The sequence below is a fragment of the Choloepus didactylus genome, chromosome 16 (assembly GCF_015220235.1).
Source record: "Choloepus didactylus isolate mChoDid1 chromosome 16, mChoDid1.pri, whole genome shotgun sequence".
NCBI classification, from domain to species: Eukaryota; Metazoa; Chordata; class Mammalia; order Pilosa; family Megalonychidae; genus Choloepus; species Choloepus didactylus.
In genome coordinates this window covers 56,516,156-56,542,474 of record NC_051322.1, presented here as the reverse complement: position 1 = coordinate 56,542,474, position 26,319 = coordinate 56,516,156, and the positions used below count along the sequence as shown (strand labels likewise).

The 26,319-nt window shown below is 43.0% G+C and overlaps 2 protein-coding genes across 4 annotated transcripts in view; both read left to right on the top strand.

Annotated features, from left to right (window-relative positions):
- LAMA3 (laminin subunit alpha 3) overlaps positions 1–13,860 on the top strand; it is a 289,773-nt gene extending 275,913 nt beyond the window's left edge. For all 3 annotated transcript variants that reach the window (XM_037806378.1, XM_037806379.1, XM_037806380.1), the window contains 8 exons: positions 445–614; positions 4,785–4,968; positions 6,512–6,652; positions 9,136–9,295; positions 9,406–9,536; positions 11,304–11,397; positions 12,632–12,751; positions 13,491–13,860. In XM_037806378.1, the coding sequence (XP_037662306.1) occupies positions 445–614; positions 4,785–4,968; positions 6,512–6,652; positions 9,136–9,295; positions 9,406–9,536; positions 11,304–11,397; positions 12,632–12,751; positions 13,491–13,636 (1,146 nt within the window). In that variant the 3' untranslated portion in view covers positions 13,637–13,860. The remainder of the gene's footprint in view (positions 1–444; positions 615–4,784; positions 4,969–6,511; positions 6,653–9,135; positions 9,296–9,405; positions 9,537–11,303; positions 11,398–12,631; positions 12,752–13,490) is intronic.
- Positions 13,861–17,285: 3,425 nt separating this feature from the next.
- TTC39C (tetratricopeptide repeat domain 39C) overlaps positions 17,286–26,319 on the top strand; it is a 168,832-nt gene continuing 159,798 nt past the window's right edge. Inside the window, exon 1 of the mRNA XM_037806394.1 lies at positions 17,286–17,490. The gene's annotated coding sequence lies outside the window, so the exon portion shown is untranslated. The remainder of the gene's footprint in view (positions 17,491–26,319) is intronic.

Sequence of the window (26,319 nt, the reverse complement as noted above, 5' to 3'; positions counted from 1 at the left end):
GTATAGGATGGGAATATTATGCATACTCCCTAGAAGAGGACGTGAGAGAAAAGAGCTTGAACTCCCATAAATTTTGTTTTCCCCAGAAAATGACCTGCTTCCCTTCCAGTTATGTTTTGTACCTTCCTGGTGGCAAAAGCATACCTCCTCAGTCAAAGCTGCATGGAACATTCATGGGGACTGGGAGCTTCTGGCTGCAGAAGTTAAGGAGCTGAAGGATACTCTCTCTGACTCTCTGTTCTGCCCCCTCTCTACATACTCAGTCACCCCACAGAGAGGGGCTCAGTGGGACCTTGCCAGCCTGGTGGTTCTGCTTGGCTGGTCTCCAATTTCTCTCTAGAATTCATCTCTGAGGATGAAGAATAAGGCACTTGGCAAGAGGGGCACTCTCTGCTCTTTGCCCTGACAGTGAGCTGTCCTAATTTCTGCTCCTCTCCCTGATAGCCCTTGCAGGACCCACCCGTGGCCTCCCCGAGGATCCCAGAGATGGGGCAAGATGTGCAGTCCTGCCCACTACCAACCCAGGTACAGGCCGGTCACAGAGCCCTCCGGTTTGGGGACAGTCCCACCAGCCACTTGCTATTCACCCTTCCTCAGGAGTTGCTGAATCCCAGGTATTATTTCATTTTCTTGCTTCAGTGCCCACTCAGAACCTGATTGCATTCTGCCCCAGGGAAAGCCATCACTAATGAAGGTACATACCATTTTTGTTAAAAGAGGGTGCCAGGGTCTGCAAATGACACCTCTCCCCTACTACCATTTGGAATACAAACATGACAGCATACCTCTCAGAGGCTAAAACAACCAGCTCTGCTTCCATTTCGAATTGATGTTCTAAAAACAATGCTGATGTTTCTTTCCAAAGCTGCTATTTTTTTCCTGTGATAAATCACATTTCTTCTCTGGCATTTTATAGTTAAAAAAAAAAATTCTTATAGATAGACTCAGTGCCAAATAGATCATTTTTAGGGACTACATTTGGACTTTTTGTGCTAACAAGTTATCTCTTTGGGGAGGAGGGAGTAAGCAGAGATTATGTCGGAAGAAAGTAGAAAAACAGTCTGTTCTTTTCAGGTGATTTGAAGGAGATATAAATTAAAAGTTGCCAAAAATTCCTTCCTGACTTATCTACGGAGGCAACTGGCTTTAAGAATGGGCTTTAAGTGGCCATCCCTGTCTGGTCACTTAGTGGCTGTGTGGCCTCAGGAAACGTGGCAGCTCAAGTCCTCTGAGAGGAGAGGCCAAGATGGGATTAGCAGGCCAGAGATGTATGGTGGGAATGGCTGTGAGAGATCAAGGGCGGGAGCTGCAGCAGGTGGGAGGGCCTTCCAGCTGCAATAGCGCCCCTGCCATGTGCAGTCATTGGCTGGGAGCAGCCCAGGTAGCTGGAGGAAGGAGACCTCTCCCGAGTGCCAGGAGCGTGGATCCCAGAATGTGGCTGCCAGCGGCCACCAGTCACCAAGCCCCGCAGCAGGCTCTCCTGAAGGGAGTGCTGAATGGCATGACTCCGTGGCTGCCGCCAGCTATTTAACTTGTGTAAGCCTATGCATTCTTTCTATAAATTTGATGTAATTATACCTATCTCTCAAGTCTTAAGCCAGTGGCTAAATCTCTCTGATCCTCAATTTTCTCACCAGTTAAATGGGGTCGACAGTGCTCTCCTCCCAGGGAGGAGAGAGAGGTAACGGCTTGTGAGGAGGATGGCCCTAGAAGGCCCAATCAGGAAGTCAAGGGCAGTTTACTGGCAAGTGTGAAGGCCGGAAAGGGAGGTGCCCAGGGGCCCCACCTCTCAGCCCTTGCCAAGTCCTGGGATCCCTGATTTGCCAAAACTGTTCTGGGGAAAGGCTAAGAAGAAGGCAGGAGTGATTATCAGCCCCTCCCCTGGTTACTTCTCACTCCTCAGGGCTCTCTTGGTCAAGCTGCTCTTAATGAGGAGAGTCTGTCTCAGGAAACAGCAGCGGCAGACGCTGCCCTGCCAGCCCATTTCCCAGCCTTCCTCTCGTACAACCACCCTGCAGCTTCACCAACTTTGGGCCCCTCCTCCTTCCTCCTTAGCTGCCTTTCTCTTGCACCTTCTTTCTCAGCTCATTCAGCATGGTGAGTTATCCAGGCTTCTTCTGATGATTCGACCCTAGTGCCTTTCCTTCCAACTCGAAATTCTATGTAATAAATGAAAAAAAGCGATATTTTGAAAGGGAAGTGACTTAGAAAAGAATAGTCAATCATCAGTAAATATAACTTTAAATTTATTTTTGTCCCAAATATTGCAGCAATCATTAGATTTTTCAGGAAGTTGCAAGATTTCCTGTTCTGTTGTTCTCATTCTGAATTATACATTAGGGTAACAATTGTTCTGACTCTCCTTTAAGACATTATACCAATATTTTAACCCTTTGACGAATGTATTAAACAGCTACTTACTTCTCTGCTTTACCTACCTATTCTATACAGTGTCTTATATTGCTATTTGAATCTATCACTGCCTTTTTTGGTCGTTAGTCTTTTACGAACGAAAGTTGCTTTAAGAAAATGCTGCAAAGCAAATGTCAAGCTTGGTAATCAAGCCCACATATATGAAGCACTTTAATTCTGTAGCAAGTTTTAATATCCTTAAATTGACTAACTTTCATTCTCCAAACCTCTCCAAACCTCAATATACCAAGAGAAATATTGAGCTATGGCACCATCTGGTTGGTTTAATTTAACAAATAGAGATCTCTTTTTCATTTTGAAGAACGTTGCCCTCAAGGAAACTTGCAAATCTGAAGGATAAATGTGTATCTGTCTCTGTGTTTGCTTAGCTGCACAGTATTAAAAAACAAAGGGAAGGGACAGTATAGTTTTTTTTTCCTTCCGCTTCCATATTCTGCCTCCAAATTTTTGTTTACCATTTAGTTCAATTCCACAGCTATTTATTGAATGCCTGCTGTGTGCCAGGTGCTGGGGATAGGCCCATCCCTGCCTCTGTCTCATGTGCAGTGAGACACTGAACATGAAGAGGGGTGGGACAGCCTCCTGCTATCCATGTGGCCCCTCACCTTCTTCCTGCTGCTGGTGACACAAGCTCTCAGTGCACCCATTAACCACAAACCACTCAGGAGGAGAGGTGTCCATGGCTACAGTCCCAGCACCTAGCCCAGTGCCTTGTGTGTAGTGCATACCCAACCAATATTTGTTGAACAAATGAATGAATGTGATTTTTCATAGAAAGTAAAGCTTGCTTAGCCAGATGTACGTATGATGTGTAAACATCGTGCAAATGAATATTAACTTGCATTCACTGCTTTTACTGCATGATATTGCCTAATTCCTGTTCTGTCAGGTGTTAGAAATTTAAAGATGGATGTGAGAAGGTGGATCTACCTTTGCATTAAATATATCTTACAGAAAGAAAATGCTTCTCTGATGCTTAAATCACATACTTGTTATTCAAGCTGTCTTCTCTCCCCTTCACAAGTTCCCTCTCCTTGAATGTAGACAAAACACAATGCATCTACATTGGGCTTGAAAAGCACAGTCATGCTCAGATGTTTGTACACCAATGTTTTTAAAGGCATTATTCACAATATTCACAATTGCCAGAAGGTGGAAACAACTCAAATGTCCATTAACAGAGGAGTGGATAAACAAAATGTGGTATAGACATACAGTGGAATACTATGCATCCTTAAAAAGGAATGAATTTCTGATGCATGCTACAACATGGATGAGCCTTAAAGACAGCATGTTGAGTGAAAGAAAACAGATACAGAGGGACAGATACTGTATGATTTAACTTACATGGAAAACTAAAATATACAAATTCATGGTGACAGAAAGTAGAGTACAGGTTACCAGGCTGGGAAGAGGGAGGAGGGATGGGAGTTAGTGTGTAATGGGTACAGAGTTTCTCTGTGGGGTAATGGGCAAGTCTGGTGGTGAGGGTGGCACAGCACTGTGAAGGTGACTAACCCCACTGAATTGGGTGCTTGGGAGTAGCTGAGATGGGAAATTTTATTTTGTATACATGTTTGCACAATTTTAAAAAAGGGGAAGTAAGGAGACAATGACAATTAAATGCAATCCATAATCCTGGACTGGATCTAATAAGGGAGGAGAAAATGTACAAAAGGACATTATTGGGAGCATATAAAAAATTGGAATATAGGCTGTAAGCTTTATATCAATGTTAAATTTCTTGAACTTGATAACTGCACTTAAGGTGAATGAATGTCCTTGTTCTTAGGAAATGTTCATGGCAGTATTAATATTCAAAGAACATGATGTATACAACCTACTCTCAGATGTTTAGAAGATAGGAAGGAAGGAAGGGAGGGAGGGAGGGAGGGAAGGAAATGTGGCAAAATGTTATAAGTTGGTAGACCTGGGTATCTGAGGGGAGAAGAAATGTTGGAGTTTTTGGTATGTTGTTTTTCAGCTGTCCTGTAAGTTTGAAATTATTTCAAACTAGAAAGTTTAAAAAATCTTTTAAATTGAAAATTTAATTTAAAAAAGAGAAAAAAGTAAAGGTATGCTTCTTCTTGCACTCTGCTGGGAGGTACACCACTAGCTAAGTTCTGCTATAGAAGTTTCTCTTTATGCCCCAAGGTAGTTAGGAAATTATACAGCAAAACCTTTCACAGCTTATAATGGCTTTTAGAAGTTCTCAAAGACACAGGCCATTTAATGAGCCTTAGTTTATTCATTTGAAAAATGGGAGTTTTGATGTTTGCTCCCAGCTCTGAGATTCAGAGAAATACTAAAATCCTCCATCTTCCTTCTTTGCCTTTGCTTTCTTCTCACAGATCACACTTTGCTGTGGATGTGCAGACGACATCATCCAGGGGGCTCGTGTTTTACATGGGGACCAAGAACTCCTTTATGGCTCTTTATCTGTCAAAAGGACGTCTGGTCTTTGCATTGGGGACAGAAGGGAAAAAACTGAGACTCAAAAGCAAAGAGAAATGCAATGACGGGAAGTGGCACACGGTAAGAGCCCAGGCTGCATAGGACCTATAGTTGGTGTCAAAGTATATGTTTGAGTTGCAGAAAAGAGGAGCCGCAGCCTTCTTCCTAGGCACGAAGGCCCAAAGCCCTGGGAGGAGCTCGGGTGGTCAGAGGCCCTGACCGCACCATCCTGGCCCCAGAGACCACCACACGTGCTATGTGGGGACATTGTCCTAAATGCCAAGATTGGCTTCACCCCCTGAGTCTTCAGTTCTCTCCACACTACTCTGGGCTGCCCTACTCCCCTTGCTCACTCCTACCCCTGCTTCTTGAACCATTTCTCTCCTTCAGGGCCAATTTCCAAAGACCCACATTCCTAGCCTCCTCACTCCTGAAGGTACCCCAGATTTAAAGAAACACAGTTTAAGGCAAGGATATATATATATATAATTTTTTTTCTGATAAGGAAACTGGAACTCAGAAAAATTAAGGTACTTGCCACATTGCACTTAGTCATTCAACAAATATTTTATGAGCTGTCCTCCTGGAGCTTATAAACAAAAAATACCCAATATAATGTCTGACAATGGTAAGTGCTCTGAGAAACTAGTAGAGCAGGTAAGGAAATGACAGAGTAGGAAGATCACTTTAGATAGGGTAGTCAGGGAAGGAGGTGACAGTCCTAGGAAGTTATGGGCAAGGAGTTCCAGGCAGAGGGAACAGCAAGTATGGAGACCCTGTGGTAGGAACTCACTGAGTGGACAAATGAGAAAGTGGTAAGAAACAGGACCAGAGAAAGAAGCCTTGAAGGCCAAGCTAAGGACTTTGGATTGTATTCCAGTTTTCTCTGAAGAGATTTTTGAACCATCAGCTGGGCCAGTGGTGGGGCTTTTACTGAGATGAAAAAGATGGAGCAGAGGGGGGTTTGGCCAGGAGAAAAACAGTTTAGAGCTAGGGAAGACTAGGGGTTCTGCTGAGAATGCACTAAGGTTTAGTTGTCTCCTAGACGTTCAAGCCCGTTTATCAATAGGCAGTAAAGGCTAGAGGTCCCAGCTGGGCATATAAATTTGGGAGTCATTAGTGAATTGTCTCATAGCCGTGCAATAGAAAAGACCTCACTAGATCCATGTTTTAGCAAAGATTGTGAAGTACTTGCTTCCCTGGTTAGAACAGAATCAGCCAGTTTACCCTTGCTCCAGCAGCCCTGATCAAGGGCAACTATGACTTGGGCTTCTCTCAGCTCTACACAAACTATTCCTTCCCCTTTGTTACGCTGATGTTGGTTTATTCTTTATTCATATGCCTTTGGCCCTTCAGTTGTTTATCTTTTATATAAGTTCCCAAGTCAATTATAGCTTTTTATTGGTTCATTTTTGAACAATAACTAAGTTTTTAACTTTAATATCTAACATAATCTTGCAAAATGATGATAATGACAGTCCTAGGGAGGAAAAGCTCCCATTTTTTAAAGCTATTCGAGCAGACACAAAAACATTTTTTTTTTTAATTTCCTGTGACCACTAATAAAATGCAGCACCAATTGTCAAGGGCAATTATATATTAATTTATTTTCTTTACTCTTTAGGTGGTGTTTGGGCAAGATGGAAAAAAGGGGCGCTTGGTTGTAGATGGTCTGAGGGCTCGGGAAGGAATTTTGCCTGGAAATTCCGCCTTCAGCATTCAAACCCCAGTTTACCTGGGATCATCCCCATCAGGAAAACCAAAGGTAAAGAGTTATACTTAAGAGCCCCAGATAAACACAGTTCACCTTATAATACAGTCATCCTAATTATATGAGATACTCAAGTTCCTCAAAAATACTTTAAATGATTTTTTAAAATATCTGATTAATGTCCAGAAGCTCCGCGGATAATGTACCATTCCCCACCTCAACCCCTCATTTTTAAGGTGCAGGTTAAGAGCCAAGCCCTGAAGGAATGAATGCAGGGCTCCTCCCTGGCTTTGTAAACCTGGTTCTCCTAGCTTCTCTCCCAGGGACTGCAGAAACAGAAGCTTTAGTTGTAAAAGGAGTTTTTTGGTTAAGATAATGTTTTCCAAACTTTAGTAATTTGTGCTGCCTTCACCATCTTTGCCGTATAGAGGTGAAATATTTACTTACTAGTTGCACTCAGCTGGCTCCCTATTTAATTTAAATTTGTTTTTAAAGAATCTTTCTATCACTATTGTAAATGGAAGCTTAATATCCCTCACCATAAATAGTAGGTAACCCTAGAAAGAAGTATTATGAAAACATGTGCCATGAGAATAAAAGTGTTTTTAAAGTCTAGCTAGATGGTGTGGCCTGTGAAAAAAGGAACTTGACAAATGATCAAGAAGTGTTTAAGACATATTAGCACCAAACTAGAATTTGATCCTTGTCCTAATCAGAAGACTGGAAAGAGAATTGAAAAAGGAATAATTTAATAACTTAATGTGTGTTTTAATGTTATTTAATGTCTGAAATAACATCAAATTATCTCAAGAATCAAATTTGGGGAAATGTTGGGCTGGGGAAATGCAAAACTCCCTATATCTCCAAGGAGGAGGGGAGCTTGGCTGGATTTGTCAAATTCAGAGGCTCTGACTGGGCCACAGCTCCAGGGCGAGAGCTTTGTAAGGGCCTCCTCTGTCCTTCCGCCTCTCCTTCTGTGCTGCCAGAGAGGTAACTGCACTCTGAAATTGCCTCACCCACCTATCTGTCTTTTCCCAGATTCTCTTTCTCCCACAAAGTTAAGTAAGATGGTTCTGTCAGTAGCTCACACCTAAGAACTGTCCTCCACCTAAATGGGGTTGGTAGATGCTCACCCCCTCTTGCCCATTTCCCCTGGAGCTGGTGGCACATTCTGGTGTGATGTTGCTTGCAGCAGGGGAGGCAAGGGCCGAGACACGAATCTGGGCCTTGAAATGGAAGTAGACACAGCAGGTCTTCTCCATCGGCTTAGATTCTAGGGATTCAGACTGACTTGGTTTAGGTCAAGGTGGTGCCCTCAGGGCCCAACCTGGACCTCTTGACTATCGCACTGGGGTCTGGGGCAAAGCACCAGCAAGTAATAAAGTGTGCTTTTGCTTTACCTCAACCCCTGTACCTAGTTCCCTCTCAGAAAGGTCTCAGGAGGGGGTGGCTATTCGAGGGTATAATTTAGGTATTCTTTTGACCTGGATGAATTCTCTTAAATACCCTCATCACACCCAGCATCCTGACATCTGGGGCATTCAGTAGCACCCCATTTGCCACATTCTCTACAAGCCAAGATTCTTTTTACCGCCTCCCTTCAGCCTGAGGGCACAATGCATTGTTTTAGCACTTCTCCATTCAAAGGGCAGGCAACTTCCAATCAAACGGGTCCTGCTTCTGAATACCAAACCTGCAGTCTCCATTATCTCTTAATATTATATCTTAGCTCTATTGAGTAGGACTGCAGGATCCTAAAAGAATTTATTCTAGGAGGGAACTGGGGAATTTTATCCAGTGATTCTTAACCTTTTCTGAGAATCAGATCAAAGCCACGGTCCCTCTCTCCAAGAAAATGCACATACAGAGAAGAGCTGGTATATAAATGAAGAGATCACAGGACCTCCGAAGCTCATTCGCAAGCCCCAGGCATGGGATTCCATGCAAGCCCACTAATTATGCACACTGAGTCTTATTTTAACTCTACCGCATTGGTGATTTTTTGGTGGTGCACTTAGCCTGATGATGTAGGGAACTTCTTCACACTTCATTATTGTGGAGAACTTTTTGGCCTCTTTAGTCAGTCAGCTGCCTTGCATTAAGCTATCACACTGGCTCAGGAAGCCCTTAGAAATGGTTTGTACTAGCAAAGAGACAGTGAGATCTGTGAACTCTAAGGTGGAAAATTTCCTCCTGTTGCTAATCTGTGTGGACCAGAGTCATCTCAACCTCCCTGTTCTTATTCCAGCGCAAACTAGCAGCCTCCACTTCCCCCTGCCCCTATACACATGCCACTTGGTTTGGTGGCACCTTCAAACTTTGACCAACCACCAGACATCTGGTATTCAGGTTTTTCTTGGCACTGTGGTAGGGAAGCCAAATGGAGCAGTCAGGCTCACCTGACTCTTTGAAGCAAAAAGATGAGTCCCCACCGAGCTACCCCCTCTTGCTGACAAGCTGACCTTGCCCTTTAGCTACCCATGCATTTCTGAGAGTTGTGGGTAATCAAGTTTGCTTTCTCTTCTGGTTGGTTGCAGAGCCTCCCCCAAAACAGCTTTGTAGGATGCCTCAAGGACTTTCAGTTGGATTTAAAACCCTTGGGTGCCCCTGCTGCAAGCTTTGGGGTGTCCCCCTGCATGGGTGGCTTTTTGGAGAAAGGTATTTACTTCTCCCAAGAAGGAGGCCATGTCATCCTCGGTAAGGAGCAGTTTGGTAGAGCTTATGCTTTGTGTCTTAAGAACTCCATCCTTTTTCTTAAATATGTTTTAACTGTTTTTTTTTGTTTTGTTTTGTTTTTCTTTTGAAAGCAAATTCTGTGCTATTGGGGCCAGAATTTAAGCTTGTTTTCAACATTCGCCCAAGAAGTGTCACTGGAATCCTAATGCACATTGGAAGTCAACCCGGGAAGCATTTGTGTGTTTATATGGAGGCAGGAAAGGTGCGTAGCAGTCCGGTGAAATGGGAAGGTTCTATGGAATTACATTAGAACCAGATTCTGTTTCTGGTGACCATAGTTGGTGAAGTTATAATTGAAAGTATATTCAATCTTATATTTCAGATACTTTGTTCAGGGCTTAGTTAACATTTTCCTTTAGCAAGTAATTTTGTCATGTTTCCTGTTCTTCATCTTTACAATTGGCAAAACTCAAACAAGCTGTGCTGAATTCCAGCTCCATTTCTTAGTTATATGGCCTTAGGAAAGTCACTTAACCTCCTTCAGACCTGGTTTCCTTATCTCTAAAGTGTGAATAGTAATTCTTGTGTCTTAGGTCTCTTATTAAGATTATAGAAGCTGGCTGTGGATCAGTAAATATATGTTTTTTTCTCTTCCCCTTCGCCCTGACCATGTCTCTTGTTTGATTCATAAGACCAGTACCAGCATGAATGGAATGGGTTACCTCACCTTTTGTCTGTACCACGTCACACCCCTGCCCTTGGCCCTGTGCCCACTGAATCAGTGACAGGCTGTCCTTACTCTCTCTACACAACAACCCAGCCTTCCCGGCCATGCTGGCTGCTAGGGCCCCACACCAGCTTCCTTTGGTTTCTCCTGGATTCTGTCTATAGTTTATGCTCTGCTGCTTCACCCTCCCCACCACTTACAGGCCTGGGTCAATATCGTATTTTCAACCACCCAGTTACATCTCTGTCCTCCTCAAAAAGTCTCTCTAAAACCCAAGACTTCCAGGAAGCCTCTCTTAGATAAGGCCTCATGTCAAAGATATCTCATTTTCCTTCACCTCCGTCAGTTCACAATGTATTAAATGTAAGAAAGCATAATCCCAGAGGAAAATAAAATAGCTAAAACTCCTAGAGTACTTTTTAAGTCTGAGCAGGTTTTTGGTAGCCCAGAGAAGCAAGCACCTGCCTGCTTGCTGACAGGTGGAGGCACGGTGGCTTTTCAGAGGAGGGAGTAAGGAGGATCCCCAGTGATCGATTGTGGTTAGGAAAGAATCACAAACAGAGTGGAATAAAGACCTGATGACCTTCATAGCAGCAGGGACATTGTTTAGCACAAAAATTGCCCAAGGAGAGGCTGCAATCTAGCTATATGCAAATTACATGTAAATTATTTATAAGTGGGCTTATTTTAGTCCTCTCAGTTCATTCACCTTGATTCAAGCCTTGGAAGATCCTAGAGGAGACCGTGACCTAGAGAGTGGAAATTTGGGGCTTATGCACAATAACATACTGAGTGCCTGATCCCTAATGGGCACCCAGTACTGATGCAATCACTTTACATTTCTTGAACAAGAATGCCTCTCGAAGTAATGCATCCATTGCATTATTATAATTGGCTGGCCCTTGCGGCAGGGCATAGGCCTTAGCCAGCATTTTTGTCTTCCAAATTTCCCATGTCCTTCTAAGCAGTCATTGTCACATATTAGTTGCTAAGGGAGATCCTCAACTTTAATCAGTAACCTTTGAGTAGGGCCTGATGGGGCATGTGTGGTTAGGAGGGAAGGGCACATTCATTGGCAGCAATTGCAGGCAGGGCCTGGGGTTGGCAGCTTGCTTGCCTGGAAGGAATGCAGCAGAGGGATTCTTCCGAAGCATTGGTCTCTGTGTCATGACTTGGTGCAGGAGCGGGGACCAATATCTAAAGTGTTCCTAGGCTGTCAGTTGGCAAGGGTTGGAAAGGAAAGGTGGCAGGGGAAAGTTGGCTGCTTCTCTGAAGGAATTGGAAAATGCATGTGTGTTCCAGGTCACAGCCTCTGTGAACAGTGGAGCTGATGGGATCTTGACTTCGATCACCCCAAAGCGGTCTCTGTGTGATGGACAGTGGCACTCAGTGACAGGTACGATGCCCAGTAGCCTATCGTTCATGCATGGAAATGGTCAGGCCCTTTCCATCTTGACTTGAACTCTCCAAATACAGCCTCAGTTCATCCATCAGTCCATTAATGCCTGAGCAGGGCCAGCCATCAGGCTGACAAGTCTGTTCTGAACCCCACGTGTATTTTTGTATTTCTTTGGAAACACAGATCTCCAAAGCACACTGAGGTCTTTTGATTTTGTTTTTGTCAGCAAACTGACAAGGTGTGTTTGTTTTCCTGAGGTAGTTTAACATTGTGACTTAGATTTTGTCTCTGAAGTCACAAAGAACAGAGATCAAATCTCAGTTCTATCCCTTAACCTATGTGACCTTGGGAAAATTACATAATTGCTATTTCCCTTCAGTTTTCTCATCTGTAAAATGGAGGTAAAAACAATGGATACCTCCGAGGGTTGTGAAAATTCAATGGGATGATGCATGCAAGTGCTTAGCACGGTGTCTGGTATATAGTAGGTGCTCAGGAAGTATTTCCTCTTACTATTACATTATTAAGGCTTGTTGTCGGGTTATTTTTGTCAACAACTAGTGAATACTAATGCAAACTATTAAACAAACCACTAGACAGAGAACTGGCATATCCCCTCAAATAGAATCTGCTGTTTTATTAATAAAATAAATAGATGTTAGTTAAAATACAATATAGTTAAAATAGTAAAAAGGGATTTGGGCTAATTTGAAAGCTAACTACTTTGCAACTAGCTAAGATTTTTAACATGGAAGGAATTTTGTTTAGAGGGTCAAGAGCTACTGTCCCTGGAGTCAGTTTTCAGAAGTCAGTGACTTCTTGGAAAATAGCTGATATCTGTGAAAGAAGCTTCCTGTGAAAGAAACTGAAACCTTGGAGACAGCAGAGTCTGCTCCAGAGCCTGAATCCCAACTCTTCAATCCATAATCAAGTAATCTTGGCAAGCTTCTCAATGAACCACAGTCTCTTATCTGTGAAATGGGGAGACAATATCCTCCTCATAGACATACTTTAAGGATTAAATTTGGTAATGTGTGCGGAAGCATCTAAACACTGCCTGGTGTTCAGAAGTTAGTTGAATTTAAACCTGGATTGACCAAATTCCTGTGAACTGTGCTTCCATGGGTTCAATAGGGATGAGTTAAAACGAAGCCGGTGGAGACACAACATGTGGGTATTAAACAGTGGCCTCTCCTTGGGCAATAGACCTGACTAGCTTCCTTTCCCCCAGTCACCATAAAACAAAACCTCCTGCACCTGGAAGTGGACGCAGACAAGAGCTACACAGCTGGACGGCTCATCTTCCCACCTGCCAGCACTCAGGAGCCACTACACATAGGAGGGGTCCCAGGTAATTCTTGTCCTGACTGCTTCCACATCCCATGTTGTCCCATGTCAGCTCTTAACATTTGCATCTTACCCCAATAATCCATGGGTTGCTAGCAGGGCAGCATTTGACTGGGAGGTTGAGGACGCTGAGGCCCTTTGCTCTAGCGCATGAGGAATCCCAGATGCCAGCAACAGGTATGTTTCAGGACAAGCCCCAGCCACATTCTTGCTGCTCCCCCTCGTCCCAAGTTGCAGTGTCATCAGCCTCTCTTAAGAGGCTGCATTAACCTAAAAGCATGATATCTGCAAAGAATCCAGAAAGGGGCTGAAACATTGGTCTCTCCCTCTTCTCCAGGCATTTAGTTTTACTGGTGAGTTATTAAGCTTTGTAGAGCCAGAATGGCAAAATCAGGCTGGCTGAGTGTAAGACTGGAATTTTGCCTGGAAATAACCTTTTCACTTTTCACTATTTTATGTCCCTTCAGTTGTTCAGTGGTTAATTTTACAGGTCTTTCATGGCGCATAAAAGGCACAAGAATTATTTTCTATTGACTTGGGTTGCAGAATCTCCTTCTTTGAAGAACGTGAAGCTGGTTGTTGATTTAACACAGCAGGTGGTGTGCAGGAAGCCTGCCTGTGAAGGAGGAAACGCACTGGGGGGCCATGGCTGAGGGGCCCTTTCTAATGAGACTGTTTTTTAAAATACACCATGCATTAATTTGACAAGTTATCCGTTGAATGTCTCTCCCTTTCTCTTTCAGCCAATTTGAAGACACTGAAGCTACCTGTGAGGAACCCGTTTTTCGGCTGTCTGAAGAATATTCAAGTCAACCATATCCCTGTCCCTGTCACCAAAGCAGCAGAGGTCCACGGGGCCGTCAGCCTGAACGGCTGCCCTGACCTCTAACACGAGCCCACCACGCAGCAGGGAAATTCACCATCAAAAGCACTGCGTAGCCCAGGCACCTCCCTCACCCGCTTCAAGATCACTCTTGACTTCAGAAACCATCCGGATGGGTTTCATAGCAAATATTATTTTGAATTCTGACCATATACCCTTATTTGGGCATTTTTGCACTCAGTGTTACAAACGTATTTCATATAAAAATCCCATTTCTTTAAGAAGATGAACCACTTGTTATATGCTTTTGGTAATATTATTTTCCATTAAAAATGAAGTGTCTTTTAGAGAACATTATTTTCCACTTGTTAAAAAAAATCAAGTATCATTTAAAGATACTTTAAAAACACCAAACTTTTACAGATGTTAAAGTGATAATTTATGGGGTTAAATAAAGGCAGTGTACTCTGAAATAATAACATTTTATTAATGAAAACTCAGTGTTCATTGTATCAGGTGTTCAGCTCCCTGTTCAATGTGCCTCCTACAACACACGGGAGCACTCACTGGGGAGGAGCCGTGTGTGTTAGTAGCAGAACTACAGGGAGGTGCAAGAGGTAAGTCTACCCTTTTAAGGAAAATGCAATCCAACAGGGAGCCAGATCATGTTCATAAAATGGTAAATGACTAACAGACTGAATTAGTGAACCTCTAATTCCATTTGGCTCCCCAGTTCTAGCCTTTCCCAGGCTGCTACCAACCAAGTCTAGGTTATGGTTGTCAATTCCGGGAGATGAGACAGATACATATACTATAATTAAAGCTTTGTATTGCAAGCTAACAAAAGTCAAGGGGAAGGAGATATCACCTCCGGTTTTATCTGAAAAATAAGGAAAGATATAGTAGACCAATATCATTCAGTATCATTTTCCCTAACAAAAAAGACTGTGAAAGCATTTCTGCATCTTCTGCCTAGTATTTGTTCAGGAGAAGAGTAAGTAATTCTGAAAATTAGATATAGTAATCCTAAATGATGTCCTGATAGCTACTTACCCTACACATCTGAAAATGAGTAAAAAGAGAACCTAATCCTCTTTAATGACCTTCCCCCTGATGACTAACGGCCATCCTTTCTAAGAACCCTACCTCTTCAAAAATGGAATGTTCTCCTGAGCTCAGGGTCCCCATCACAGGAAGCGTCCAACAGAAGCTGGGTGGCGGGCCTTCAGGGAAGCTACATCGGGTTGGAGGTTGAAATACGTGAAATTATGTGCTTTCTGAAAACGTTGCTTTTCAAATGAAAAATCCACTGGGTGTTTACCATCCAGGAACCCAGCCTCTCCCTGCATGAATATCCTCCATTTTATCTGTCTTTATCAGGTCTACACTAAACTGGTGAATCTCTGGGTTCTTGACGTTAAGCTAACTGAATCTACAGCAGTCATTAGTGCTGATTATTTTTCAGCACTTCCTAGAAGCATTATAAAGGGGCTGCTAATACCAGTGGTTTTGTCTCTGTTTTGTAATAGCTGAAGAAGAGCTGCCTTGTGGCTTTGCTGATGAAAATCCCAGCCACCAGAAAGCAGCAGAGGGTACCACAGATGGAATGACAGTTGAGACAGAAAGCCCTCCACTTGGCTATTCTCAAATTCTAAATGTGCGTTCTCTGAAAGGAATGTTTACAGCTCCTCAACTGAACCATCTTGGAATTTATTTGTAAACCATAAAGTGCCATACAAATATTATTGCCGTTGTCTTCTTCCTGGCTTGCAGGCTCACTCTCATTGGGCTGGCCATGGTGTGAGAGGCTTGTAAGGCCAGCAGGATGACAGGTAGTTGACTCTGAACAGGTCACTACAGGTCCCCAGTTGGTTCCATTTGGGTCCAGTCAGGGGGAGACCTGGATTATAATAAAGCCAATGGCACAGCTGCCTTGGCAGTGGTTGTTTAAGGGGTCCAAAGTCACTCTAAAAGCAATCATGTGCTTTTAAGGGTCTGCTTCATTCAGCATGTCTCAGGGCATTTTATTTTTTACATTTTTTTTTTAATTGTGGTAACATAACGAAATTTCCTGTTTTAACCGTTTTTAAGTGTACACTTCAGTGGTATTAGTTACCTTCACAATCATTCACAATGTTGTGTTCCCAGCACCACTATCCATTACCCAGACTTTTTTCATCACCCTCAGGGCATGTACACCTCATGTACACAAACCTACTGAGTTTGTGCTATACCCCTGGTAACACCATGTCAGAGGACAGCAGCACCAGGCAGAACATGCTGACCTCCCCTTCCTCCCAGACAGGAAGTGGTCCCACTGCCCCACAGAGAACTTTCTCTCTACTTTTTTCTACCCCATCTCCACTCCATAGAGCTCCTTTGCAAATCTCTTCCAATACCCCAGTCCTTTTTTTTTTTTTTTTTTTTTACTAATTCCAACTTTGGGTAGGCCAAAGCCAAATTTTTCTTAGGAGTGATGACATGAGTAATTTTATGGAATATAAATGAGATAAGGAATAATATTTACTGGAAATATTTTTTCTCCCTTGTTTATAAAGACGTATATGACCCCAGAATGTAAAATGTACTTTTCCATTGTCAGAAGGTTTTATTCTCTATAAATTTTGAATGTGTGGTTTATTTTACTCTACATTAAGTCACTGATAGAACTGGGAGTTTCAGATGGTAAAGAACTGGACTTTCTGCATCACTTCAGTCCCAGTGAATACACACAGACAGCGGAAGCACACACATCCTGATTAAACCAACCTTTGCTCAAAAGGCTTTTGCTAATTAATCAATAACTTTAATGGCTTCCTCCTCAGGGAGCGTGCATTCCTGGACAGTTGTAACAGAGTTGCATATCTGGTGGTGTAGTTCAGGCACATTGTCCATTCAAAATGAAAACTCTCAGTATATATTTACTACTCCTGCCAGAAAGACACTTCCTCAGAAATGAAGTCTATATTCTGGAAAAACGCATGTCTGAACATATCTAGCATTCAATTGCAGTGCTGTCAAATAGCATTTTCCATGTTTTCCCAAGGAAGGCATTGTCCCTGGGTGGGGGCCTAGGGGTGGGGGAGACTGTCAGGAAGCTGAAGCTCATCATGGGACTTTGGGCATCTTCCTGGACCAGAGTCCACAGGCCGCTCTGATGGATCCTGACCAGCCCGGCTCCCTGTGGGGTTTGTCTACTGCTCCTTCATTCCTTGTGATGAATCTCTCTCCACTTCCCCCCAGGAAAGCCGCCTCCTCTTGCCCCTTGGAGAAGACTCTCTGCTGTTAAAGGTCACTTGCATCTGAGCTGACTCTTGCTCCCTTGGGCGTATAATTTCAGCTGAGGTGTAATCATGCAGGTTTTCTGTCATGCAGTTTAGAATAGTCAAGAAGTTTGAGAGCCAGAAACTACCTCCCTGACTTCACAAGGTTTGGCTGAGCATCGTTTGAGATGATGGATGCAAAATGCTGGGAGAATATCGTTGTTAATATTGCTGCTATGGACAACACCGTAAAACATGGGGTGGAGCATCAGAAGTCGCATGCTTTCCTGTGGCTTCAATTATTTCTAAGAAAGGAGTTTCAGTGTCCAAAAATATGAAAGCCAAAGACCTAGCAAAGAAGTTTCCTTTTCTACTTGTGACTTTTGTGTATCACTTTTCCTGATTTGCCATTCTAAGGAAGCAAACAATGGAGGAATGTTGGATAACAACGCTGTGTTATATACAACATTGCTGTGTGCATAAATAAGATGTTTCTCAAATTAAGGAAAAAGCCTCTGGAGTAGATAAAGAATTTGGCAAGATTATATCTGTAATATAACTAATTCTTATTTTTCACACAAACAAGGCTGAAAGAGCAGTCAGAGAACTCTGGGAGCAGCAGATCTCCTCCCAAAACTTCCGCTTCCATATTCTGAGGTAAGCCTCCTTATTTTGTTGCTTTCCCAGCTCACGTTCCTCTTTTGCCTTTTTGTCTGAGACCTGGCACACTGAAATGATAGCATTTTATCATTTTTGTTCTGAGGTCATAATATGTCCCCTTGAAGTTGGGTAAATGGCTGACTGCTTGAAAAATTAGATAGAGGTAGATCCTTACCTTACATTTTTTACAAAAATTAATTCCAAATGGATTAAAGATGCAACTGAAATAAAACCAAAAAAGTGCAGAAGAAAATGTTAGGAGAATTATTTACATAATCTTAGGTTGAGGAGTAATTTTCTAAACATGGAACCAAATAAAGAAGTTATAAGGAAAATATTGATAGATGTGATCACATAAAAATATTAAATGTATATATGGCCAAACTGCAATGAACTCAATTAAAATAGATAACAGAAAATATCTGTAACATATAACAAAACAGCTTTAATACTCTTACAAATTAAGAGCTCTGACAGATTCATAGAAAAATATGAACACCCAAATAGTAAAATGGCCTAAGAACATAATTTACCAAAGAAGAAATATAAATTCCACTAAGCTTATGATAACTATCCTCAATCTAATTAGCAAATAAATGTAAAATATGAAATATATTGCTTTTGTCTATTATATTGTCAAAGGTTTTTAAAATAATAGGATAAATAAATAAATGATAGGTTTGTATATTGGTATGCCTTTTGGGGAGGAGGAAAGTTGGCATTTGGCAACAGATATCAAAACTTTCAAATGTGTGTTCTACTTCTAGGAATTTGTCCTCATTGATTAAGAAAGGTACAGGTAAAGATTTAACTATAAGGATGTTCATATAACTTGTCTTGCTGTGTGTATTATGTATTATTTATATATTATGTACACATGTAGTGTTCTTTTTCAATTGGAAATAATACAGTGTGCCCATGAGTCAGAAACCTGACTGTGCTTCAGGAACAAAAGACAGGAAAGTTGGTGGCCTGGGTGCTCAGAAGGAAGTACATTGTTTCCAGAGCCCTCTGAGAACATGGGCAGCCATCTCCCTTCTTTACTTCAGTCTCCATTTATTGTCCAACTTGGAGAAATGTCTTCTGTTTTATCCACCAATCCCTATCCCATCATGGCTGGCTGAGGCCCACATGGTTTAACTGGGTAGGAACTGGAGGAACTCCCTATTTTAAATCCTGCCTTTTCATCAAGATATGTCACTAGGGCCCCACCAGATAATGAAGCAATGAGAGGCTATCTAAGGTCACAACCTAAACTTCCAATGAATTGGAGAAGGTTTCATGGTTGAGCTCAACCTCTCTTTGTAGGTTGATGAACCCAACACAACCAGATGCCCTGAAACTTGAACCACAGTTGTTGCAATTCCGTAGCAACAATGCGAAATTGAAAATTTTTACCAGGATTCACAAAAAAGTTGCCTCTCCCCTCCTCTATGTGCCTTCGTGAAGAATGATAATACTGCATATGAAGAAATCGAATCCTTTGAATTGGATTTGGGGGTAGTAAGGAGTACCAGCCAAGGGGCCATCCACAAGGAGAAGGTTTACCAAGCACATGTGTTTTGCCTGATCTCGGATGTTGCTCAAATGTTTCTGCTTCTCCAGTTCAGCCAGTGCAATACTGCTCTTTCAGTAGGTAATTGGCTTGCTAGACCTAAGTCACAGACCTGCCTCCAAGGAGATAGAGATCTTAAAACATGCATGAATAAGGCTGGACCCCCTTGCCCTGGAGATTCTGATTCCGTTAGGGTGGGGCCCAGAAATCTGTATTTTTATTAAACACTCCAGATGATTCTCATAAACAGGCAAACATGGGAAATACTTTAGTACAGGAACAAAAACTGGTATTAAACAGGGCTTCCAACTTGATTCCATTTTAGGAAGGTTTCCCTGGCATCCTATCACTAGCATCAAAACCGGTAATCTTTCTGATGGAGAATCTGCATTTGAGTAAGGGTCTTGCATAGCCTTACAGTAAGTAGAGTGTTAAGTAGAACAAACCTGAGCAGCTGCAGCTGGGGGACATTGTTAGCATTGCATACGAAACTGGGGAGTTCCTGGTGCTGACCAATGGTGGAAGCCATTTTTTGCTCACATGCCAATTAGGAAAGAGGGCACATGAGCTAAGTCTTGTGTAATTCAGGAATGAAGAATGTGAGAATGAGCCTTGTATGCAGAGAGAAGAGCATGTGCAAAGACACAGTGGCCCTTATGAGCTGCTGGGAGGCCCTGGATTTTAGTAGGAAAGAGGTAGCTGATACCACCGGTGACAGCAATTTCAGTGAAGTGCCACGGGAAGGGCCCTGCGAACATCTGAGCGAGCCCTCGGGACATCTCCAGAATCAGCTGCAGGAGAGATGGGGTTTGCTAGGATGTTGGTTTTGGTTTCTATTGCTATCTATGTTTGTTTTGCTTTTGGGTTCCCACTAATCCTCACAACCACTGAGGTGGGTCCCTTGGGGGTTTATGCCCATTAGTATAGAACAAAGACACAGAGGAAAGAGCAGGGGCTTTGGGCTCTGCAGACTTGAGGCATGGCCCCATTCCGGATTGGCAGTAACCGCGGGCAGGTTTTCCACCCAGGTGAAAAAGCGAACTGCCTGGCCCACGTGCAGCCCTAAGATGAAAGGGGCCAGAGAGTCTCTTGAAATTCACGCAGGATCCTGCCTGCTTTACCAGAATAGAGTCGTCCAGGTATTTGAATGAAAGCCCTGGCTGCTGCAGAAGAGGGTGTGTTTGCCTAGAGTGATCTTTGTACTTGACACACCCACGGACACGGCCTGCTTCGTGCAGGCACACTGGCTTCAGCTCTTCCGAAACCCAGCTGACGGTGAGTGCCATTAGCCCCATTTTACAGATGAGGAGCTCAGGCTCAAAAACCCGCTGTTTGCCGAAGTTCAGACCCAGGTCGTCCGACTTCACAGCCCATGCATTTTCCCGGGCATTGGGATTAAGCTGGGATTGGGTTATGGAAGTAAGACAAAATTGGTAATAAGGGTTTCAACGGGGTTGGAGGGAATATGAAGGGAAGTGATAGGAACTAGGTTTGGAAAACTCATGGCCCCTTTTAAAGAGCATCTCTGCCTTGGAACCTGAGCTGCTTCTGACCTTGGACTAACAGAAGCTGGGGCTGCAGGGAGAGATGCCTGCCAGGTCCGTGAAGAGTGACCATTTCAAGTCCTGAGAATATTGTTGTTGCACTGTCAACTGTTGTGAAAATCCACTAACATCCCTTTGGTCTGAAGACACTGCAGGGTGATTTTAAGTTGGATAGAGCCCTCACATCAAAGGAAGAGGAGTTTAAAACAAAAGCAACTAATTAATTCTCTGGCCTCAGATTTCAGACAGATGCCCTTTTTACATTTTATTCTTTTGGTATTTTCAGTTACACACTTACAAAAATAAAGAGGAAATTAAAATAAATGCAAATTCTGGCTAAGTAGCAAAAAAAATGAGAGGTAGCCTGAGGTTTGTTTGTCCTGTTTCCTTCAATTATTTTATTTAAATTGCTTCCTCCATATGCCTCAGGCCTCATAAATATTCATGGGAAGAAGAAAGAAAAATTGCACAAGTGGGAGAAGACCTAACATGTAAAGATTCCCAAACCTTGCTCTCTCACTAGCATCATATATTTTATTACTAAAGGTTAATGGGAAATTGGTCCATTAATCAGTCGATGGAAGATGTTCAGAAAAGCCTTGGCTACTCATCTGTTTGGACACTAAGGGAACCACTTACTCTCCTATCCGAGTTTCCCCATTGTAAATGGATCGAGTTCAACCTATACGTTCATGAGTGACATCGTTTCCTTCATGCAAAGTGCCTCTGTGGGTATTTAAAACAATGAAAAAGGAAAAAGAAACACCTAGGTTCAGATAGGAGCTACTTATTAACTAGGAGAATCTGGTGTTGAAAGAACACAAAGAATTCGTCTGCCTGTCCTCATTCAAGCCATGAAATAACCCATCTCTTCAAATTTCTGCAACCAGGTCTCCTGCTCTGGCCACTAATAAATAAACATGTCTACCCTTTGTTGAGCACGGGGTAGGTGCTAGACACTGTGCCAAACCCCTTACTGATGCAATTTCACCCAATCCCAACAGTAACCTAGAATCAGGTTTTATTACTCCATTTAGCAGAGGAGAAAACTGAGACTCAGAGATAAAGCCCCAAGTTCACGGAGCCAGTCCTCATGGAACTGGGATTCACACCCATGGTCGCCACTGCACTGAACAGTCTAGAAAGCAGAACCACAAAAGGGAGACATCACATCTTGCTGATTATCATTATTATTATTAGCGTTCTCAGAGACAAAGGAAGGCAACAAGGGTATATTCCAAGGGCATGAAAAGGAAGAGCAGCTGCTGGTCCAACCCACAAATCCTCTCCGAGACCCGGACAGCGGCCCTCTGTTTCCCGCTCTGTTTCGATGATGGGGAAGGAGAGTCGGGAGACCTGGGAACCCTGACCTGGAAAAGACAGTGAAACATCAGACTAAATTAAGGCTGTACTGCCCCTCTAGGAGGTTCCTCCAATAAGTGTTGTTCTTATTTATAAATGGAAGCTTTTAAATTAGGGGTAAGTTAGCTACCTAGAGACAGCTGGCCAAATTAGCATACTTATAACATAATTAAACCAAAGACTGGTTGAACATAGTAATTCATCACCAAAATAACTTCATTCAGCCTGTTTTCCCCCCGCCATGTGGCTCTAGGCTGACACAGGAGAGGGCTTTTCAGGGAACTGTTCTCACCCCAACACCAAAAAGAGGGTTCAGCGTGTCCCAGAGCCTAATGATCCTCTCTTGCTTCAAGTGACTTCTGTCCATGGGTGGAAAATCACCATGTAACTTTCCAAAATCCAACCACAAAAATAGCACCCAAACCCCACATCTTCTTTCAAAAGCATGCGTTTCAAAAGAGTCTTAGTCACCCTAGACACAGCCAGCTTTCAATTATCTGAGTCACAGTTAACGGGGCTCGGCTGCCCAAAGTCAACCCCGGGTGGCCCCTGTCAGCACTGGCTTCCATTATTTGCACCAAAGTAATTGAGGGAGTCTCTTAGGGCCTATGGAATGATACATCCTACCAAAGGGTACACCCAAATCAAATTTTGCATATACAGACTTCCAAAAGAGGATACAGTATAGCAGGTCAGAAAAAATTGGTTATCATTATTCTTTTTGATATTAAACTACTTCTCATCTGTAATTGGAGAGCGGTGTTAATTCTGTAAATATTGGCATGCCTTTGGGTGCCACCTGAGCTCTCCTCTCTTGCACACTCTCTCTGCTCTGCAGACCCCCAGATGCATGCATTTCCAAGTACCTACTTCATATCTCCATTTGGATATCAACTAGGAACCTTGAATCTATTAAGACAAATCTGAACTGTTCATACCCAAAGCTGTTCATCTTCTAATTGTCCCAGTTTCAGTAAATAGTATCCCTGTCTACCTAGTTGCTCAAGCCAAAAACCTATGAGTCATTTTTGATTCCTCCAGCCAGTCCTTTCAGTTCTACCTCCCACATGCATCTCAAATCTGACCATGTGTTTCTGCCTTCACCATCACCCTCCCGAATTAGGCCACCAGTCTCTCTCCTGGGCTGCTCTGATAGTCTGCTAACGGTTCCCTGCATCAATTCTTGCTCTCTTACAAATCATTCTTCACATTGCAGCCAGAGTGACTTTTTTAATGCATCAGACAGATCACATCTGTCAGCAAAATTCTTTATTAAGAAATAAATGTTAGAGACAATTATTGCAATGAATGTGTTAGAGCCATTTATTTCAATCAGGCCTGAAGGGAGGAAGCCAAAGTCTTGATGCTGGGCAGGGAGGGTGGGGGACAGCGATTCACATCCCTTAGGAATTGCAGAGAGTAAGCTGAGTGCAATTGTCTATGCCTTAGTATGTAGCCTTAGGATTGACGGTTTCATTTTAAAGGAGAGGCCGTTACATCCTTAAAATGCCTGTGTCTCTAGAGTCTGTCTTACAAACTAATCAGGACACTTTCATAATGAACAAATGCAGAACAAGTCTCAATCTGACACAGGGGGCCTTCACCCCAACACGGGTTAGGATTTATATTCTAAAGAGCTCCAACTGAAAAGTCCTATAAATGTTTCTAGACTTTCCCCTTAACAATTAGCTGTAAAAAGCTTCAGAGCTCAGGCCTTGTCTCCCCACAACTGAGTCAGCAGCACCCCCTTCCAAGGCTAACAACTGCTTTGTAGAAGCCTGTAGTCTCTGACATCAGCATAATTGTTAGTAATCCTATTTTAATAGCCCTATCAAAAGTATGGGTCTTAGAGCCTTCTATTTCTGCACTAAAGAATGTGGAGTTTATGGTTCCCTGTTTCCACTTGTTATGCCCCTGCATAAAACCGCAGTGTGGTCATACGACCTTCACAGCCCTGATAGACTCACTGATCTCAGTTCCCGGAACCCCACTCTCCCTCCAGCGGCACTACCCCTTTCCTCCTTCTTGCACACACCAAACTCTTTGGCAGGAACTTTTTACTTCTTGTGCCCTCTGCCTAAATGCTCTTCCCTGGATTTTTTCATGAAAGTTTCACTCTCAAATTAAATGCCACTTCCTGACTACCTATATCAGTTAGGAATGTGTTCAACTGCAAGCAACAGAAAACCGGACTAGCTATAGCATTAAAAAAAAAAAAAAAAAAACCCAGACATGTATTTTCCTTACATAAGACATCTTAAGAAGGTATCAGCTGCTCATTGATGTCACCAGGGACTCAGCCTTTCAGAGTTTTCTGCTCTGTTGGACTTTTATCTTCATGCTTGCTGTTTCAGGGTTCCAAGAAGGTTGTTGCCAGTCCAGATGGCTCATTAATTGTGTTTGAGGCAGGAAACATGGGGAAATGGGCTAAAGGCTTTCTCCTCATCAGGCAGGAGCAGCAGCCTCACTTGCCCCCCATCCCACCCCAGTAGACCACCCCTTGAATCTCATTGGGTCTCCTGTCTATTTTTATACCAGTTACTAGCCAAGGAGAATGAGATTTTCATAAATGATTTAGACCAACTGTGATTCACCCCTGGCTTTGGAGTAGGGGCTGACCCTGACATGATCAAGGAATCCCCATATGCCACCTGAACACACTAGGCTCTGTTGGAATGGAAAAGGGAGAGAATGGGGAGGATGGCCTGGTGGGGAGACCCTGCCCCTTTACTTTCTAACATGTCACCCCATTTTATGTCCTTCATTGCTGCAACCATAGTCTGTAAGACCTTGCACTTTTGTTTACTTGTGTATTGCCTGTTCCCCCACTGGAAGAGAAGCTACATGAGAGATCAGGGACCTTGTCTGTTGTGTTCACAGATGCATCTCTGGTGCCTGGCAGCCAGTAAATATATATATTTTTTATCAACCAATAAAACTACCTGCTGCCACTTTTCAGCCACTCACTATCCATCAGCTGCTCTACACATGTTAGTGCATGTAACACTCATAACTCTACAGGGTCCATATTAGTCTCCCCATCTAACAAATGGAAAAAGTTTAAATAACTTGCAAATATTTCACAGTACATGGTGCAGTTTGGGTTTAAGGTCTGGTGTTTGAGCTCCGGCATCTAAGCTCCAGCCTCCATGATCCTTAGGTCTCTAAGTGCTGTTGGTGCCTGGATGGAATAGATGCCTGCTGCCCACATCACATCCTCTCACCCACCCAGCCTGCTGCTGTGGGGGACAAGCCCACGCAGGCTCTTCTTGCCTGTGCTGACAGTGTCCAGGACATTTTATGCCCAACTTAGCATCAGACCCCACTTGCCCCAACAAGTGCAGCCTGGAAGTACACATGGAATAACCTCATCCAACGGAGGATGGGAGCTGGTGGATAAATCCCCAGCCTCTGTACTTCAGGTGGACAATATATTCTTCTGCTCCTTAGAGTCTCAGTGAAATAGATACCCCTCCTCAGTGCATATTGCCTCCTATGGTAGACAGAGTCATAGCCCCTCCAAAGATGTCCAGGACCTAATTCCAGAACTTGTGAGCATGTTACCTTTCATGGCAAAAGGCACTTTGCAGATGTGATTGATTTAAGGACCTTGAGATGGTGGGATCATTCTGGATTATCCAAGTGAATCCGTCTCATCACATGGGTCCTTAAAAAGCAGACAGTTCTTCCCAGCTCTGATCAAAACAGTACATAATGATGGAAGAAGATCAGAGAGCTGTGCTGTCACTGGGTCTGAAGATGGAGGAAAAGAGCCACGAGCCAAGGAATTCAGGCAGTCTCTAGACACTGGAAAAGGAAAACGAAAGGTTTCTCCCCTGGAGAAGGGAACATAGCCCTGCTGAGACCTTGATTTTAGCCCAGTAAGATCCATTTTGTACTTCTGACCTACAGAACTGTAAGATAAGCAGTTTGCATGTGACAAGCCTCTAAGTTTAGCAATTTGTTACGGCAGCAATAAATAACTAATAAATACCCTCCCAACTTAATATGAACTTATATTGGTTTTCTCCTTCCCTGTGACTCCCCAATTCCCTAACTCTTACTTCCCAGGATAATAATCACCTGCTCCAAAGACCTTGTCTCAGGGGCTGTTTACTAGGACACCCAAACTAACATAAGGAATACTACTTTTTTCTGAATTTTGTAAACCTCATATTCCCAGCTCCCCTCTCCATCCCCCCATAATCAGTCCTCAGTGATCCTGGAATTGGTTCAGGGACAAGCTAAATTTTAAACTCCAAGCTTCTAGGCAAGTTTACAAATTGTAATAAACTTATACCTATCTCAAAGGAATAATTAACATGCTCTTGGCTTCTGGTAATGTAAGAATTACATGATCGTTTT